Source organism: Rhamphochromis sp. 'chilingali', assembly GCF_963969265.1.
Source record: "Rhamphochromis sp. 'chilingali' genome assembly, chromosome: 13".
NCBI classification, from domain to species: Eukaryota; Metazoa; Chordata; class Actinopteri; order Cichliformes; family Cichlidae; genus Rhamphochromis; species Rhamphochromis sp. 'chilingali'.
Window position 1 is genome coordinate 21,895,090 of NC_137940.1, and position 18,669 is coordinate 21,913,758.

At 41.2% G+C, this 18,669-nt stretch overlaps 1 protein-coding gene across 1 annotated transcript in view; it reads right to left on the minus strand.

The window, feature by feature from the left end:
- tenm1 (teneurin transmembrane protein 1) overlaps window positions 1-18,669 on the minus strand; it is a 198,384-nt gene that overhangs the window by 101,167 nt on the left and 78,548 nt on the right. The window contains exon 6 of the mRNA XM_080900924.1: window positions 550-723. Coding sequence (XP_080757050.1) covers window positions 550-723 — 174 coding nt within the window. The remainder of the gene's footprint in view (window positions 1-549; window positions 724-18,669) is intronic.

The following is an 18,669-nucleotide window of genomic DNA, read 5'->3' on the forward strand; positions in this document are numbered from 1 at the left end:
GTTACACATGTAAAGGCTTGTAGCCTTGAGCTGACAACCTAAAGCAAAGATGAGGAGCTCTCTGCAAAAGTCTGCAGAACTTCGAAGCTACAACGCAGACAGTTTTTAAAAACATTGTCAAAATGAAAAGTCCCAGCTGACTAACATCGCATAAGTCTGGTTAAAGACTGACATGAAGGTAAGTCCAGAGCAACTCTGAAGGGGTGGTTTTCCATGGAAACCTGAAATATGAAGGCCCCGAAAATAATTCCGATTTGTCAAAATACGCTCTTATTGGGCATGCTTAATGAAATAGTCAAAAATGCTTTCCTTGCCTTTTTGCTTGCAAAAATGTCGATAGAAAGAAAAAGAAAACAGCCAGGCACAGATAAAGAAAAATGAAGTGAAGCACTCGAAGTCATCACTTATGTTTTTAGTCAATACATTTAATACAAATTTTTCAAGCTGCTGTATTACATTTGTTTTGTTGTTACTAACGGGCAGATCCTGTCAGTGGCTGAGTGCAGAACATCTGTTATTACAGTGTACACTGTGTGCGTGTCAGCTCACCTCTGTCACCACTGTGTGTGTTTTCAGGGTTGAGCGTGTCCAGCAGGTGGACGGAGCTCGTCGGTCTGGTTTTGCTGCGGTCCTCTTGTTGATGGTCTGCTGAGCTCAGGCCATTCTCATACAGCTGGCTCTCACCGTGACGCAGATGCCAGGTCAAACCTAACAGGTGGACCGCTACACACACACACACGCAGATTGGCAGCCAAGGGTAAAGAAAAGAAAACAGACAGAGGAGATCATTATTCAAAACATGCAAGAGGGGTGTGTCTGAATCCTTTTTTTAATGCCCATCTTAGAGCACTCACTCTCTTTATGTGCTTATTAGCGTCCGGCAAAGCAAAGGACAATTAGAAAACACGCAGAGAAGACAAACTGTCACGCACACATGCGTGCATGCCTGCGCACATGGCACATGTGCACACCAACACAGAACGTGGCAGTGGTGGGCAATTAAGGCAGATCTTGTGAGTCTGAGCCCAGGGCTAGTATTAAAGCGCTAACACAGGCTTTTATGCATGACTAATGATGCTTTGAAAGCTGCTGCCGATTCACAATCCATATGGGCCTTTTAAACAACAAAGGGTATGAGAGAGAATACTGGATTCCCCCCTCCCACTCATAAAATTGTTTACTAGGACGGGAAACCAACATGCTGTTAAATAAAAACAACTAACACACGCCCATTAAGGAAATGAATTAGTTTTTTGCGAGTGTTGTCAGTAAAGTGTTGAGTAAAACATTCAGCTGTGTTCTGACCAATCACGAGGTTCCATTCATTCAGGCTTATACTTGAGCAGTGTTTTAATTTTTTTTTTTAATTTCTTTAAAAGAATCTAAAAAGGTAATGTGCCTTTGCTGATAGGAAGAACAAAGCAAATGAAATAAATCATTGCAGTTTTTTTTCTCCCCTCCTCTGACACATTTGGAACATCAAACAAAAGCAAAGACTTAAATCAAAAAGTTACTATGTGCTGGTGGCAGTCAGAGGATGGCTGCTGCATGCAGATCAAGGTAGGGAACTTCTAAGGACTTCAAACATCTTCACTGTCTGTCCTCTGTCTGCTGATTGCCGACACCCAGAAAAAGCACTTGACACGAGCTTGATAACGCTCGCGTAAAATGGCTGCTTAGAAAAACAAATCCACAATTATACGGCGCAACCAACACAATCACACAGGTACGGCGCAGACTCACACTTTTCTCATCTGTGCATACATGCATGCATGCACATGCCTCCACAGTCGCCCACACTCCACCCCCTCCTGATGAAGGATACCTAATTAAAACTCCAAATAGTTCAAAGCCATTTGCTGCTACTTTCCTTTGAGGAAGCACAGAGGAGAGGGGTGCGAGGCGGGGAAATAAAACTGTTTTCTCTGAAAAATACCAGCAAATCTATGATGAGCTCTGAGAGTTGAAGCCAACAGGGTCCCATGCCTCACTCTGGCATCTACGGGGATCAGCAAATCATACATTTCTACTTTTGACTAGCACTAGCCACTATTGGTTTAGATATCTACTCATGCACAATATGAGCTCTTCAAAGCAGAACACTGACGATTACCAGGGCCATGAGGGAGACGTCATGCATCATTTAGCTCAAACTAATTGAACTGTCAGTCTGTGACGAGACCAGACATGGACACGCACAAGCTCCTCACGTCAGTGTGAGTACGAGTCAGTCATTTTTAAACATCTCTTGTTTTCTTTTTCTTTTTTAAAAAAAGGCGACGTGGGGGATTTTTCCCATAAACACCTTGCTGTGAAAGTACCTGTGATGATTCGTTTTGATGCTGGAAAAAAGGATGTCAAACAGTAACCCAAATGATCTTCCTTGTACATTTAATTTCATGGATTTAGCTTCCAGCAAAATCCTTTCGGTTGTCTGGTACTGCCCGTACTGCATCCTTAGCAGACAGGTGGGAGGAGAACGGAAGCAGGTAGAAAGAAACTCATGAAAAAAGCACACACACAGTGAAGGTGGTCAAAATCACACGTATTTGACACTGACAGAATTAGCAAGAGCGCCGCTGAAATTTCCTTTCGACCACGGCAATTATCTTTCTCTTAAAATACACCATAAAATATCATACCACACCTAAAAATGTAGGTTTGTATTCCTCGTCACAGTTTGTATGGCATTATATTTGGCAGTGGAGTGGAGTGGAACAACCTATCATAGTTTCATAAATTAGTCTGTAAGAGTGCTCAGTGAGGGATGACAAGTTATTCCCAAACTGATACATTTGGCATTTCCACCATTAAGTCTCTCAGACTCCATTCTCTCCTCGCTTCCTCTCATCTGAATTGCTTTTCTTGCTCTCCATGTTTGTCTGGTGTCCCCCACACCTCTGCTGGCCAAGTATTACCCACTACAGTTATGACTCTGCAGCGACAGTCCTCACCAGCTCTCCTACCTTCTCCTCGTCACCACTCCATCTCTCCTCAAAACACCCTCAGACCCCACTTCTCCTGCTCCTCCTCATCAGCCCTCCCCCCATTCTCTGTCTCTCTCTCTCTTACTTTATGGCTGTTGACCTTTTGCTTGAACACTTAGCATCTAGAGTTGCACAGCATGCATGCACACGCAAACACACCGGAGCAAGAAGGGAACAAGGACCTGTGATGAGGAGATGATGGAAGAGTGAGCGTTTGAGCATATGCTCTTGTACTTTTGAGGATCTAATGTCCAAACAGTAATATTAATACCAGTGAGGACATATTTGTTGGTTTGTCATTTAAGCAAATGAATTCCGGGCATTTAAAACTGAGCACTCATAGAGCCCATAATGTGGACAGGAATGGGAGTTTAATATATGTCTATCTATTAGGCATGTAGAGGTTACAAGGTTTCAATTGTTGCAGGTTATTCAGTGCCAAAGAGACATGAAAAAAGATGAGCAACTGCTGAGCATGAAGGTTTATTCTTGACCTTAACATTTATTCTGTCAGACCCCTGACTCACAGACAAATTAATATTGTTTTTGGACACACAAACGATACTGGCACAGTCGTCATAGAGATGTCCTGTCGTCCTGGGTTACGCTATCCTACACTCTAGAAAATCACAGAGACCTTGGAGAATCTGGATTATATCGTCAAATGAACTGTGGTGTTAGTTCTTATCTGTGATGATAAAAGGACATGCAGTCTCCTGAGGAAATATAAGAAAAAAGTCAACTACAACCCCCTCAAACAATGTTGGATAAACAGAGTAACGGAGTGTTTAATATAGGCCCTTTGTGACACCTTGATATTTTTATTGTTCGCATTTCTTTATTAGATCAAAAGGAGAAATAACTTAATAGAAAATAATTTTTCCCACAAAACCATGTAGAACATTTAAACCTTCACTTGATGTTTTAGAAAATAAGCTTGCTTTCTTGGCAGGGCAATATGTACAGTAAATATGCAGGTACAGCTAGCTGCTAATTAGCTTAGCTTAGCCCCATACATTTCTTATTTGTTTTAAACAAGGCATCAGTTCAGTCCATTAATTCACTGCCTGTTTAACTCCTTTCCCTTTGTGCAGATTCTCCCTTTGACTGAGTTTCTTCTGATTTCCTGCCTCTTAGAAACAAAAGGGTGGGAAGTGCTGCTGAGCTAAAATGCAGCAGAGCAGTGTCTGTAGCATATTTAGGAAATGCACTGGAGTTTAAACTATGTAGAGCCAAGAGTAGAAAAAAACTGAACAGAGAGCCGAAGCCTGTGCTTTCAAATCATGAGGAATACATGTACAGATATACTGACCTCATGATTTCAGACTCTGGCCATGTGTAACATACTCATCCACTGTTGTAAAAGTATTTATATAATAGAACCACCCCCCCCCCCCACAGGAATCTGAACTTGTTAGTCCACATAACTGCCTGGAGACATTTCAAAGATGGCTACTGAGTGGCAAGAATTTCATCTAGAGAGACACCGGCACCTCTTTCCATTTAAAATACAGAGACGCTCTCACAGACTCACTTCCACACAGTGTGCAGCCAGTTATGCGAGCAGCATGTGCTCAGCCTGACCCTTCATTCTCGCTCCCTTTTCCTCCTGCCTGTCTATCCATCCCTCTCAGCGTCCATCTTTCTCTCTTGTGCTTTGGCGAAGGCACACGTTAGTGAGAGGACTCTGAGTTAGTCCAGTCATTATAACTGGTGAAGGAGCAGCGGCGTCGGCAGCAGCACAGTGCCAGCGATGAGCAGCAGTGCAGTGAGCTAACAGGCTGAGGCGCGCGCACACATGAATCATTGATCAGTGTGACAGTGAGATGACTGCCAGAGGTAATAGGACGGTACTGCTGTGAGGGGGGTTCTGTGCTGTACCCTCGCTGTCGGCGAAGAAGGAGGTACTTGATGTGGCTTTTTCAGGTTTTCTTAAACTACCGTGGAGAGAAATGAGAGAACAGAGAAGAATTCAAGCTGGTGGAAATTTAGTAGCAAAGTGAGGCTTGCTGAGATAGCAGCAGCATCATAAGCTTTCTCACATTAGCGGCTAAAACGCAAAGATGTACAGATTACATAGGAGACAAACCATTTCAGGTGGTCGACATGGCGACAATGCTAGCATGCAGCATTCGCTCTTGTTGTCAGGCATGTATGTGTCTCCAGATTAGATAAAAAATGATTGTGTGCTCCTATGACGATTAGATTTCACACTTGTGGTGGGAGAAAGTGGGAGATGTGCATGTGAGCATGCATGTGTTCATTCCTCTTTAACCACTGAAGTAAACCAGATATCGTTATCAAGTATTTGTATCAGTCCTGGGCAGAGCTGTGGGGCACAATGGGGGTGATTGACTGTGAATATACTGCCTTATCGATAAGCATTACAGCCAAGGTAGCACTGCAGTCAGTTAAAAATGATTTATCAATACCCTCACACAAGTGGAAACACATCCTGGCCTGATTGCCAAGTCCTTTTTCGCTCGTAGACATGGCTAACCGCCGACTATATTCTGTCTGACAACCAAAGACTACAGCCAGCTTTGCCCAGCAGCAAACACTTTCAAGCACATCAGTCATTCGATTTAGTGCGTAGTTTAGCATGTACAGTAAAGGCAATTGCTCATCCAAGTTCTGCATGGCTGTGTCAGCCTCTAGCTAAGCCAAGACTTCTGAGGGATGGGAGAAAGAGAGGCAGGGGGGGGAGTAAAAAAGAGGAGAGACAAATGGGGAAAAAACAAGTGTGAAGGAGAGTGAAGGAGAGGGACTTCAGAGCCAATAAAACAAATCTGTGTCTAAGTCAATGTTAGAGTAGAGACTAAGAGCCCGGGGGTCCGCGTGCCCTGCCGCATTTTCGCCTGTCGACCCTCGCTTCACTCTGACAGAAGAGAGGTGCTAAAGTGTTTTTCTTACTCCCCTCCACAAACTCCTTGAAAGCTACTAATGCCACTGTCAAGACTGTTTAACTGTGTGCTTTTTGCAGGCATGACGGACTGTCTTTCGTGGGTGTGTGAGAGAGCATGAGCAGAGGCTCATTGCCGCAATTTTTTAACCGGTATAAACCTCAGGACTCATCATTGGTTTGACCTTGCTAATCTGAAATGGGACGTCTCGCTCGGATAAAGGGATGAAATGACGGAAAGAAGGATAAACGAAGAGCGGAGGTGGTGACACACTTCACGCGTCTTCAATGATGAGATTTGCTGTACACGCCGGTGTTTATTTACCAGTAAAACTCGCTGTCACACTTATCTAGTTAGTCATGGTTGCGACAGTACACCAAGTCCAACAGATCACAGCTTTCTTCTTCACGCATTTCTCTGTTGTTCTTTCATTTCCCATCACGCCTCCTCTCTCTTTCTGTCAGAGTCCCCCCAACTCTCTCCATCTGTCTCCCACTAGCTGTCTCACTGATCTGGTCTCTTACTGAAAGCTGAGTAATGTTACGGCGGGCAGGATATTACTCAATGAGCAGGGGATTGCCGCCATGTTACATTTCCCTCTGGCAGCCACCATCTACAGCTGAAATGCTGAAATGCTGCAGACAAACAGCGACGCAGCACCGCCGGTCATATACGAGCTCCATCTCTGCTGGTTTGGAGCGTGGGTGCATGCCTACATTTGTGTGTGTGATAGAGAGGATCGGGAAGATAAGGAAATGCGTGTGTGTGAGTTGCCGCGCGGTGCCTACCGTGCACGTGTGTGAACTCGCCCAGTGTACCGTTGGAGCTATTGAGGCTATTTTGTTGCAGCTTCTCTGACCTTCTGGAGACATTTTACCAAAGGGCTCTCTCACCATTCAGAGCTTTCTGACCACAGTCTGTCTACCCATTTAAAGCAATTTTACCAAAGGCTCCTGTAGCTGTTAGGGCAGTTTTAGCAAAGGCCAGCGGGTTTCTTAGAGCTGCATCAGACGACCAAAATAGAGGACTGAAAACAAAGAGAAACTGGAACAATCAATACAAACCCCAATGAGGCATGAAGCAGCTGGCTGAAAGAAGCTGGAGGTGAGGCGCGTGCTCACATGCACGGAAACACACAGAATCCAATTACAAAGTCACACATGCACCGTCTTGCACATACAAACACACACACACACGTTTGGACTCGTCAAGGACGAGTATTTAAGGATCATTATTTAAGCAATAATACAGTTTAAACCAATATTCAGCCTGAATTGGTCTCCATTCACACAAAAGAACACCGAGCACGATAGACTGTAGTAAGCAAGCAGACTTTGGTCCCATTAATTGCAAAGCAAAGAGAGAAATGAGAAGGATCTACAAATGTGCTGCCAGTTACACACCATTATTTATGCATCGTTCTGTATGCCTAGAAATAAATAAATAACTGAAATGCATGGCTAAAATACAGCAAATTGTATGAATACATGTATTTGTGCTAAAAAAAATAATGTTTTTACTCTTCAAAATCTGAATAAATACATACTTTTTAATTAACTAATGAGTCATTAGCTCACAGCATATACAGTAAAGTGACTGTCCTGTAAATCTGAGATAAATATGCTTGAAAACATCTGTCGGGGCAAAAAGGATAAAGCCAACATCAGCACAGAGCACCTCTGCGTTAGCTGCTGTACTGTGATTGAGTCGCTATGTGTGTGACAGCGTTTTTTGTGTCCACCTTAACCGCTCTCAGCCGGAACACTCCGAATAGAAAGGATTCTACTTTCCCGGCACTACTGGAAACAAGCTGTAGCAGCCAATCTTACCTACTCAGCATTGCTGAGTAGATAATTGGTTGCCAGTTGCCCTCCATGACAGAGCCACACAATGAAGAGGATCGCCGCTGATCCCAGACAAACAGGCAACCACCTGTTCAGAAGCTTTCCTTCGGGGGAAGGTAACATTTCATTAGAGCTACGCCAACTCAGCACCTCAACGGCTTCGTCCCGACAGCCATCACCAGACTGAGCTGACCCTCTAACGTTACCTCTATACACAATCTCTGGCCTACTGCCCACCACCTGCTATCAGAACAGACTGCAAACCTCTTCATGCAAACTGCTCACTCTATTGAGGTCATTACTGCTACACACTAGTTTCTGTAAGCTAACGAATGCATTGCAATGCAGTATTTTTAAAAAGACCTCATTAGTACTGCCTCCACAGTCTTGTGGTGTTTTTTTCCCCAGCTTTTGTCCATCTGCCGATTATTTCAGTAGCTCATGTCACTGAAGGTTCAAAATCCATGAAGCATTTTTGCACTGACTGCTTAGCACAGCATGCTGCGCAGTGGCTGGAAGACTGTGCTGTCTGATTGCATATAGGGTTCAGTTCAGATGGAATAAAAGTAGGAGACCCTCAGCCGAGTGAATCAGCACAGTGGAGCTCTTCCCATTTAGACTTGGACCATCCTTTTATTTATGTCTTGTAGATGGATTTATTCAAAGTCTTTGCTTCTTTGTCCTTTCTATATGTACGCTGAAAATCAGGCCATGGACTTTCAATATTTTAGTATTAACTAGTAAAATTAAACATTTCTTAATAAGTTCACTTCTATTACCGTTCATACCAGTTAACTGTGCAACATGCAGGCCCTGTGTTTGGCTGTTGGTAGGAAGAAGAGGGCCTTGTTGTCACAACAGGAGAAAATATCTTAGGTAAAGCAAGGAATGCTACATATTTTCTTCACTAGCAATACCAGTTTTCATGTTTTCTCAGCTCCATACCAAAGTGAAGTCCTTTGTTCACGTTTCTGTGTTTGCTATGTTCGCTATTAAACTGTGACAAGTTAAACGAGAGCCCAGAGCACTAGTGTTGAAAAAGAACAAAGCTACCAAGCATTGTGTCCAAGCTGGGAAAGCCTTTCTCTTTTCAGTCTCTGAGAAACCGTGTCTGTGATAGGAACTATCATGTCTAAACACTTCCAAATAATATTCAACTTTCAGGAATCACAAGTGGTGTGCTGGTCAGCACCGTTACTTCACAGCAAGAAGGTTTAGGTTGAATGTATTTATGTGAGTATTTCCTGGTAAACCATCTTCCTCCCACATTCCAAGGAGATGCTTGGGGTTGGTGATCAGAAACTGGCCATAGGTGTGACTTTGAGTGGGAGTGGTGGTTTGTCTCTATGTGTTAGTCCTGATTGGTGGCCTGTCCAGGCAGTACCCTGCCTCATGTCCTGTGACAGCTGGGATAGCCACCCCGTGTGACCCCTTATGACTCAATAAGTAGAAGAAAATGGATGGATAGGCAGGAGAGGCCTAAAGGTCCCATGCACATCCATTCAGTCTAACTTTTACATATTCACTACACTTTATATAGTTTCTGTATATTCAGCCTAGATCTACCTCCAACTCTATACTTCTGAATAACTGTGCAATCAGTAACGATAAAAGCACACACAATGTTATTCATGCACTCTGAATGGGGCTGCATTCATTTTCGCTGTACCTTTTGTGCGATGAAAATAAAGATTCTGACTCTATTTCTGTTACATACTTTGTCACTAGCTTTGTTACTTTTCTACATTTTAAAAACACCACAGGAACTTTTTGACCAGACATAAGGTAATTTATTAAAGCACTGCAAGTGCTCTAGCTCCTATAACAGCCACTTTTAGTCTGTCACCAATGTCTGGGACGTTACAAGAAATCCTTTATGTAGGTTTGAAGTCACTCAAAATGTTTTTATTTGAAAAATCTAACTTTTATGCAAGGTGACAAAGAATTATACTGAACACGATGACAAGGTTGGAATAAAATAAAATAAAATAGAAATTTTGTCCTTAAAAATGTGTTTTTGTTATCAAACGAAGTCACGTGTCAGCAGATAGAACTTTGCAAATCTTTGGTATTCACCTAATGTTTCCTGAAGTGCTTCCCACGAACCGGTTTGACAGGCAGTTGGACACTTCTCACATATCACACGGTCATGCTGTCTCCCCAAACAGCTCAACAGGGTTGAGAGTTAGAGAGATTGTGCTAGCCACTCCATCACAGGCAGAGACCACCTGACTTTGTTTCTGATCAGCTCTTAGAAAGTACGGAGCCACCACTGTTTTAAAGCACAGGCTTACTGGGGCTCAAGCTGTGGGGTCTGACGATGTAAAGGGTCCAAGTGGCTTTAGGTGGGGAGAATAAAATTCACCAAGAGGAGAAAAAAAATCAACCTTGACTTTTTGCACAATGGCCAATTCTCATGCTTCTGGCAGGCGTCAAACTCTTTCAATGTCTGTGTCGCGCTTTCATGCTGCCCAAACTAATCTCATGCTAAATAAGAAAGCCTTTACGACAAAAAAAAAAAACTTGTAAAATTTAACATTATTTTTTTTTCTTCCAGGTCTGAACAGCAGGCTTTTTCCGCATTTCTTGCCTCATTCACTTTGCTCCGCAATTTCACATCTATTACAAACTGAAATGTCCGTAAAAAAGTCATACCAGTGAGTGGTGAGAGACTCGCTCGCATGTCTAGAAAGTGTAATAAAAGTGCTTCGATAAAACATTATCAAGAGCTGAAGTTGTGTTTGTTGCTTTGAGCTGTGCCCGTCTGCGGAGTTTATTTAATAGCTGCGGCATCAGACGGCAGCAGGATCCATCCACGAGCGTCTTCAAAGCGAGAGAGTCATGCACATTTACATAGTCGGTACAACAGAGGTAACATCATCATTATTCACAACTATTAATTATTCCCTACACAGAGACGGGATCAATCAGGTTCTAAAGGCAAATGAGATTGTGTTCGTTTCTACTCTGCATCATGTTCATTACTGTGTACGCATTAAGCGTGGTTGATGCTTTTGCAGTTGGGATGCGGTTGAGAGGTCATTGACCTGTTTACGAGGGAACTGGCTGTGACTGATAGACGTCCACAGGGCATGGCACGGGGTTGGAAAATAGAGTATTAGCCTTCTTGGTTCAACTTCTCAGTTATCTTCCAGAACACTCCCGCTTAGCACCACCCAAACAACCCTAATGAGCACTCCTCCAACATCTTACTTGATCCTACAAATGTTCTTATTTTTAATCTGGACACCTCCCTCATATGTTCTTATATCCAACACTGGTTCTCTTTCACCCATCCTAATAGTTTCTATTCAGTGGTCAGTCACATGTACAACATCTCTGCCTCAAAGGTAAGCATGCTGGAGTTGCCTCCTAACTGGTCATTTTGAGACTGGTGCCAATTAATACAGCTGCCAGCTCCTATGTGCGGTTACCCCTTCTGAAACTACAGACCCTTATGTACTTGTCCTCTTGCTCACATTTCTTTTATTCATTTTAAGACCAGCTGGTGCTGTTCTGTGAAGGTAGCAGGCTACAACCTAATGTTTTTTATGGCATTTTCCCCACGAGGTATAGCCCTCGTTTTTTTACAGAACGATTATTCTGACGAGTTTCGAAACAAAGTTGTTGTTGTTTTTCTGTTGTTTTCTTTTTTATGGCCATTTTCAGGCTACAATCAAACCCACAGAGGCTGTTGCTACACACACTCAAATAACCAAATTTATTGCTTCCTTAATCAGTGCAACAGTTTTTTGCATAATTGGGATTGTTTTGGTTTTCTAATTATAAAAACATTACTTCACGTAACACAATGTTCCACTGGAACACAGGACTGATGAAAGTTCATTAAAAATGATGAATGATTTATAATTAATAGTCACTTCTTTTAAATGTCTGTTACAACATTTGTACTAAATGAGTCATTTTGATACAAATAAATCTGTGTTTGTCAAACGTTTCACTTTTCTGGGGTTAAACATCGATATGGATTTATGTGTTTTAAAAAAAAATATAACAAGCCCCACTGGTAGGTTTGTGGGGCTTGTATCAGATAGGCTGGAAACTGTAATGGAGATTTGTTTGTTTTGTACGAAGGTTTTTCTTAGTCTTCCTAGATAAGCTAGATATTAGATTATTGGTTAATGATCTCAGACATGATTTGTAAATCATTCATAGCCAGTAGATGCTCTTTGTTTGGCTCACATTAGCTCAGCAATCGTGACAGCAGTCGGTAACTGCAGTGTCTATACCCTAACGTCTTCTGTCACACTGTGAAAGCAGATGAAGAGTAAAAATTATTTCGCCTTGATTGTAACATCAGCTGCTACATTTTTAGGCATTGTATATAAAAACAGCAGCAGACAACACATTAGACTTTTTTGACAAATTCTAGCTTTGATTTCATTTCAGTTTATGAACTCTGATCTGCATATATCTAAAATTTGGAGATAATTGCTATGAACAAAGAATTAGAATAATACAAATGCAGATTTGTGTCTTTTATCTGTTTTTAAAAGGTTTTTGACAGGAAACAGCCAAGAAAATGATTATATTGATAAATGGAGGCTTACTGAATGATATTCAAAGCTCTTTTTTGGATGTCAGCTGCATTTTGCTACATTCTCTGTCAAGATGATCTCACACTGTTTTAATACTGTTGAGGTCTGGTATCTGGGGAGGCCAGTCCATCACTGATAGCGTTCCCATTACCAGATGGTATTGTGTGATGGATGAAAATCTGACTGTAGTTTCTGTGTTCATAACTCAAACCTCAACACAACTGACTGAAATTCAGCCCCAAATAATGACACAGCCTCCACTGTGTTTTACAGATGGCTGTAGACACTCGCTGCTGTACCTCTCTCCTGACCTTTTCCATACAAATTGACAACTAAATAAAGTAAAATCTGGATTCATGACTCCATCAGACACTGATTTTTAGTCCAGTTCTTGTGTAATTTGGCTACAACAGCCTTTTCTCCCTGTTTCCCTTCCTCAAGAACAGCTTCTTCACAACAACAATGCCACTGAGACCATTACTGATGAGGCTTCACTGAACAGTAGATGGATCAACTGAAGGGCCAGATGCATCTTTCAGCTCCTCTGTCAGGTCTTTGCTGGATTTTTTCCCCCTGTTTCTTAAGGACATGACTTTCACATACTGTTCCTTTGCTCAAGATAGCCCTTTAAGTCTGCCACGTTGTCTTTTATCCTCCACTTGTCCGGTTTCCTCAGTTTTTCTAAGGACGCACTGCACACCATGCCAAAGTTTTCATCTAATAACTCTCTGGGAATCAACTTGTTGGTGCAAAAAATTGTTTATGCCTGCACCACTGTGTTATCCTGGGGGGGGGGGGGGGGGGGGGGGGGGGGGGGAAGGGGATTTTATGTCAGTCTGCTCCTAACAAAGTCTGTCTGTCTGTTAAATGTAGATACAGCAGTGGTTTATCCCTTGATTTAGTTTTTTATGCTTTAATGATTCGTGGGTCAGTGTTCGCAAAGCATAACAAAAACCAAAAAAACAACATTGCTCTGAAAATGGGCAGGTAAAGAAATGAGGAGTGGCTTGAGACTTTTGCACAGGACTGTTAATCAAGACAATTTCCTCCACTGTTTTTGTTGCATAATGTTCTCCTCAAATCACATTTGCAGTTGCCCAACTTGGAAGCCAGGGAGGTCAACAACATAGAACAAGCACTTCATTTATGATAAGCTGTAATCAGCTCGGAGCTTTGAGACAGACAGGCCTGCTAGGACATTTAGAGGAGAAATCCACATTGAGAGGAAAGAACCTAAAAGCCCTGCCTCAGTTTGAAGCTGTCAAACATACCATGTGTTATATTATACATAAAATTAAGATACTTTTTAAAAAAAAATTATAAATGTATCTGTTGATTTTCTGATAGCAATTGATTTATCAGAGTGTCTAGAGTGTGAAATTGCTTGTTTTGTGCAACAGAAAAATGATTTAAATCACCAATTTATCACATTTAGGAATACGAAACCAAAACATGAATTTCATTAATCTTTACAAATAAAAAAAAAAACGTTATCAGTTCATTTTGTTGTCAACTTTAACTGAAGTGAAAAACAATTTCAGCACCGTGTACATAAACATTGGAGCTGACAACGGAGAACTGATTAATCATGAGAAGTTTTCAAGCACAGCTGCCAAACATTTGCTTGTTCCAGCCTCCGAGACTGGTGTGCTACTTTGCCTTTTATTCCTGTGAGCAGAATATATTTGGAGATTTGGAAGAAGCCATTCACTGGAAGGCATTACCTTAGGCTCTGGAAAATCAAATTAAGACAATAATCTGTGGCTTTATCTTAATGGAAATAACCATTAGCTCTAATAAACACGTGTTTTTTCTTTTAAGCACAGTTGGAAACTGCACTGTGTTTGACCTCTCTGATTAATATGCAACGTTTAAGGGCAGATGCTCGGATTTGCCATCAAACTGTGAAAGTAGATTTGCGCAAAGGAAAAAAAGACATAAATGTAATAAACTTAAAGCCACTAACAAGTCATTTGGCTCTTTATGGAACCAAAAGCCCCAAAGCGACACACACTGCACAGCAGAACCACAAAGACGATCATAGCTGAAAGTGCACGCTGTGTCTTTGTGCATGCATGCGTGTGTCTGTGTGTGTGTCTGTGGGACCAAATGTGATTTGAAGGTGATTATTTGATTGCAGGGTGCTGCTGACTTGCTCATTTCACCTGAATCAGAAGCTTCTCCCTGTTGCCATAGAGATGATTATCATTCACAAGTGAAACATCCCACCCTCTCTCATATTTGATTGAGCAACTGAGGATTGTAACCATTTAAAACAGCAAGACATTCATTAATGCAGAAAATACTCTAATTAGCTTTTTCTGACAGCATGATAAAGCAATGGTAGGTAGTTTTTTTTCCTTCTTCTTCTTCTTTTTTAACACAGGCTTAAATGAGGCTCAAAATAGAAAAATGAGTTACGGGTAGTGTTGTCAGTAGCAATATTCTTCAAGATTACAGATGCAATCTTAATCTGTCCTCTATCTCTCCTTAAATGCCCCTTTCACTATCATAATGCCTGCCTCTCATATCTGATGGCCGTGTTGTGCTTAATAACAAGCTATGACTTGGGGAGGGAGGGGTGCGTTGGGGGATAAACAAATTAACAAAGCTATTCGCAGCCCCTGCAACACCAGGGGGTATGGGAGGAGAGGAGAGAGGGCAGTAAAGGAAGAGAGGATGGCTGCCTTAGCTAATCACAACAGGGGGCACACACCGCAATCACTTAGGCACAGCATTATCTCCGCAATCATGCATCGTCCTATTGTTGTGCTAATTGGAATTCTTAATTTGAAATACAATATTATTGCTTCATTATTTGGTGGGTTACTTTGCTTCAAATTAATAAACAAAGTCACATAACTTACACACAGAGCTTTAGACAATAAAGACGATGGTTTTCGAAGGGTGTTAGGAACGGCTTCCCAGCTGTTAAGAAACCGCTGGCAGGACGGCGCTGACCGTTAAACCGCTCGTCCACTCCGCGTCCTCACAGAGCACGCGGGATCAGTTACAAGCTTAGTTACACGTCGAAGCACTGTGGAAAGCAGTGTAAGGTTTGGCCGAGAGTCATGAAAAAAAGACGAAGATTGAGCCAAAACTGACAGCTGCGTTAAAACGATTTCCACCGAGGGGAGGAACCCTCTCCAACGCTCTGAAATGTTAGGCTCCAGCTTGGCATGCCTGTAAAGGAATATGTCATGTTCATATCCTGCAAATAATCAGCAGTGTCTGCGGAATAAAACTGCAGAAGATATACACACAACATTTTACCTACTGCAGGATAAGGAAAAGAAAAACTATGTGGGGCATCCATGAATCTACCTTCTTATTAATCCGCAAAAGGTTTGAAGAGCCAAAACAAGTAAATGAATGAATTGGAAAAATAAAGCAAAATAAGTAAATGTTAGTTTTTCAAGTCAACCTACATAAAACCGGAAGAAAAGCAAAGACTGTCAGTATGTTTGACATCTCGCTTGACTTCAATTCACCTAAATGACTCATCAGTTATCCACATTGTTTCTGTTGGCTGTCAGAGATAGTTTCTGCATTTAGTGAGTGAAAAAGGTAAAAATAATTTAGCTGAGAAACATGTTCAACATGTAAAACTAATAAATAGATATAACATAAGTCTGACAACTGGATACTGGATACGGCAGGCACTGATCATATTGTGAAAAGCTAAACTAAAGACAAACATGACCTCATTTTCAAAGCAGAGTGAACTCATTTCATTCTGGATTATATTATGATAATGAGAAGAAGCGATTTGAAATCAATAAACGGGCAAAAGTCAGCACGGCGAGTATTTCGATGAAGATGAGAAAGTGCACTGGGACATTTTTTTTCTTCCCCTCTTCCTGTCAGTGGCTGTTAATTAATTCATTAAAATTACTGAATCATTATGTAATGAGAGAACCTAATCATCCTGTGGCCTGTGTCTCAACCTCTCCCCCTAGACAAAGACATTAAGTCCATGACCACGTTAATCTTGCAATTTGAATGCCTTTGATTTACAGGCTAACATATCATCTGTGCTTACATCCCATACGTCTTGGTGCGGTTGCCATGGTGACGTCAACACGGAGATCAATCACTGCCAAACAGGAGTGGAGCATGACACCAATTAAAAGGTGATGTCGTCTCCGAGTCATCACTCACACTCCTCACTAATGCACTAATTACCGGGGCTGGGACATTAATGGAATAGCATGGTTCAGCCTGGGGATTAATCTGCGTGGATTCGCTTGTGTATGTGTGATGTCTGTCTGTGATGTGTGTGTGTGTGTGTGTGTGTGTGTGTGTGTGTGTGTGTGTGTGTGTGTGTGTGTGTGTGTGTGTGTGTGTGTGTGTGATTAATGCAAACCCCCCGCCCTGCTCCAGCGTGACCTTGAGCACCACCACAGGAGGGAAATGAACTAGCTGGGTGGAGGGTTGGGATATCTGCACTTGGGGCAGCGGAGGGGAGCCGATGTGCTGCGGTCGAGGGCCCGGCCAAGGTTGAGGCTAAGCAGGGAGATGAAGCAATTGGAGGGGATCGATGATTAAATTTGGTGTTTGACTTTGACAAACTCTGCTAATGATCTTCCAGACCACAGACCTACTCAACAACTTTCCAGTTTTTAAGACTCTAATTACTGCAAAGATAGCTTCAGTCATAAAAACTGAACTTGATCTGCTTTCATGAGAACATTTAAATCCTTTGCACAAGGAAAATTAACAAAACTGCAGTTTAACAGCACTCCGTTACAATTAAAGGTATGACCAATAAATGCCCTGCGGTGACAATACAATTCAATTATTAACTTCACTATTTTTACACCTTCCCATCTAAGTTGATTATTGATTTATTAAATTCTCCAACTTTTATTCCTCTCCAGAACTGAGTCTGATCCCGTATTTCCATTTAGCGTCACACAGATGCAATTACTGTTGAACTTTTATTTGGCAAACATTAATTTTCACATGGTAGTGCAGAGTAGAGTCACATTATTTCCTTTGTAACTAACAGAAGACTTGATGAAACGCAATCAGCCATGTTTTTGGGCGCTAAACAATAATACAATTTATGTAATTTAACTAATTTAAGATGAGACTAAAATATAAAATTTAATGCAAGAAGACAAAATGTAAGAACTTTTATATTAATAGTTATTTCAAATAGGTTGTTGCTTATTGCTACTTATAGCTTAACTCTTGCTGTTGTCTAGTTTAATCTATAATAGCACACCGTATTTAATATTTCATGTGTAAGTAAGTAAATGTTATTTTTGTAGCACATTTAAAACCAAAAAGTTGCACTTTTACACTAAAACTAAAACCGAATAAACAGATTCCCAAAAAATGTTCTTACATTTTGTCTTCTTGCATTAAATTTTATATTTTAGTCTCATCTTAAATTAGTTAAATTACATAAATTGTATTATTGTTTAGCGCCCAAAAAACATGGCTGATTGCGTTTCATCAAGTCTTCTGTTGTTACAAAGGAAATAATGTGACTCTACTCTCACTACATGTGAAAATTAATGCTTTGCCAAAAACAGTTCAACAGTCATTGCATCAGGAGTGATTGAGGAGCAGACCTTAATGGTCTTGAGGGGACATATAGGCACAGTTTATATGTTAAATCTGTGAACTAGTACTTTGTGCAGCGTACTAAAATGCAGGCAATAGTTCAGCAGCCAGTGTTGAGCTTATTAATTTTAGGTTATCTTGGTTTAATAGTGAAAACGATACAAAACAAAAGGGATGAAAAATAACCAAAACAAAGTGCAGTAATGACATTTACAAAGTTGTGATTAATCCGAAATAAAATGTGGGGGTTAAATAGGAAGTCTTTGCTTTTAGCGAATGAAAAATCAAATTAATTAATCATTAAAGGGGAAAAACAATCGACAAATATGTAAACAGTAAAAAAAAAAAAAAAGAAGAAAAGGTGCAGGCAATTAGGTGCTAAGCTTAGACAAACCTGGATTGATTAATATAATAAAATCACCAAGGGAGAAGTTTAATAAGATTGTGCAACTTTGTGTAGCTGTGTGTATGTGTGAGTGTGGGAGAGAGACTGTGTGAAAAACATCAAATAAGTCACTGCATGTGTGGATTCCTCAAATATTAGTTTTGTGAGCTTTGGTCCAGAACAGCTAATTTACAATTTAGAATATCCTTCGGAGTGAAGACAATGCAATACTGCTTCAAAGTAAGAGCAAAAATTTCAGCAGGCCTGCTTTGATCCCATATCGATCGCCCTTTCTTTTTTTCTTTCCTTTTATTTAAGTTCCTATATTTATATTACCCTTTGAATACAGAAACATTGTGCATGCGTAAGGTTCCCTGTTAGAAGGCTACAGTTTGTTTCTGTATTTTTATTGCTTCC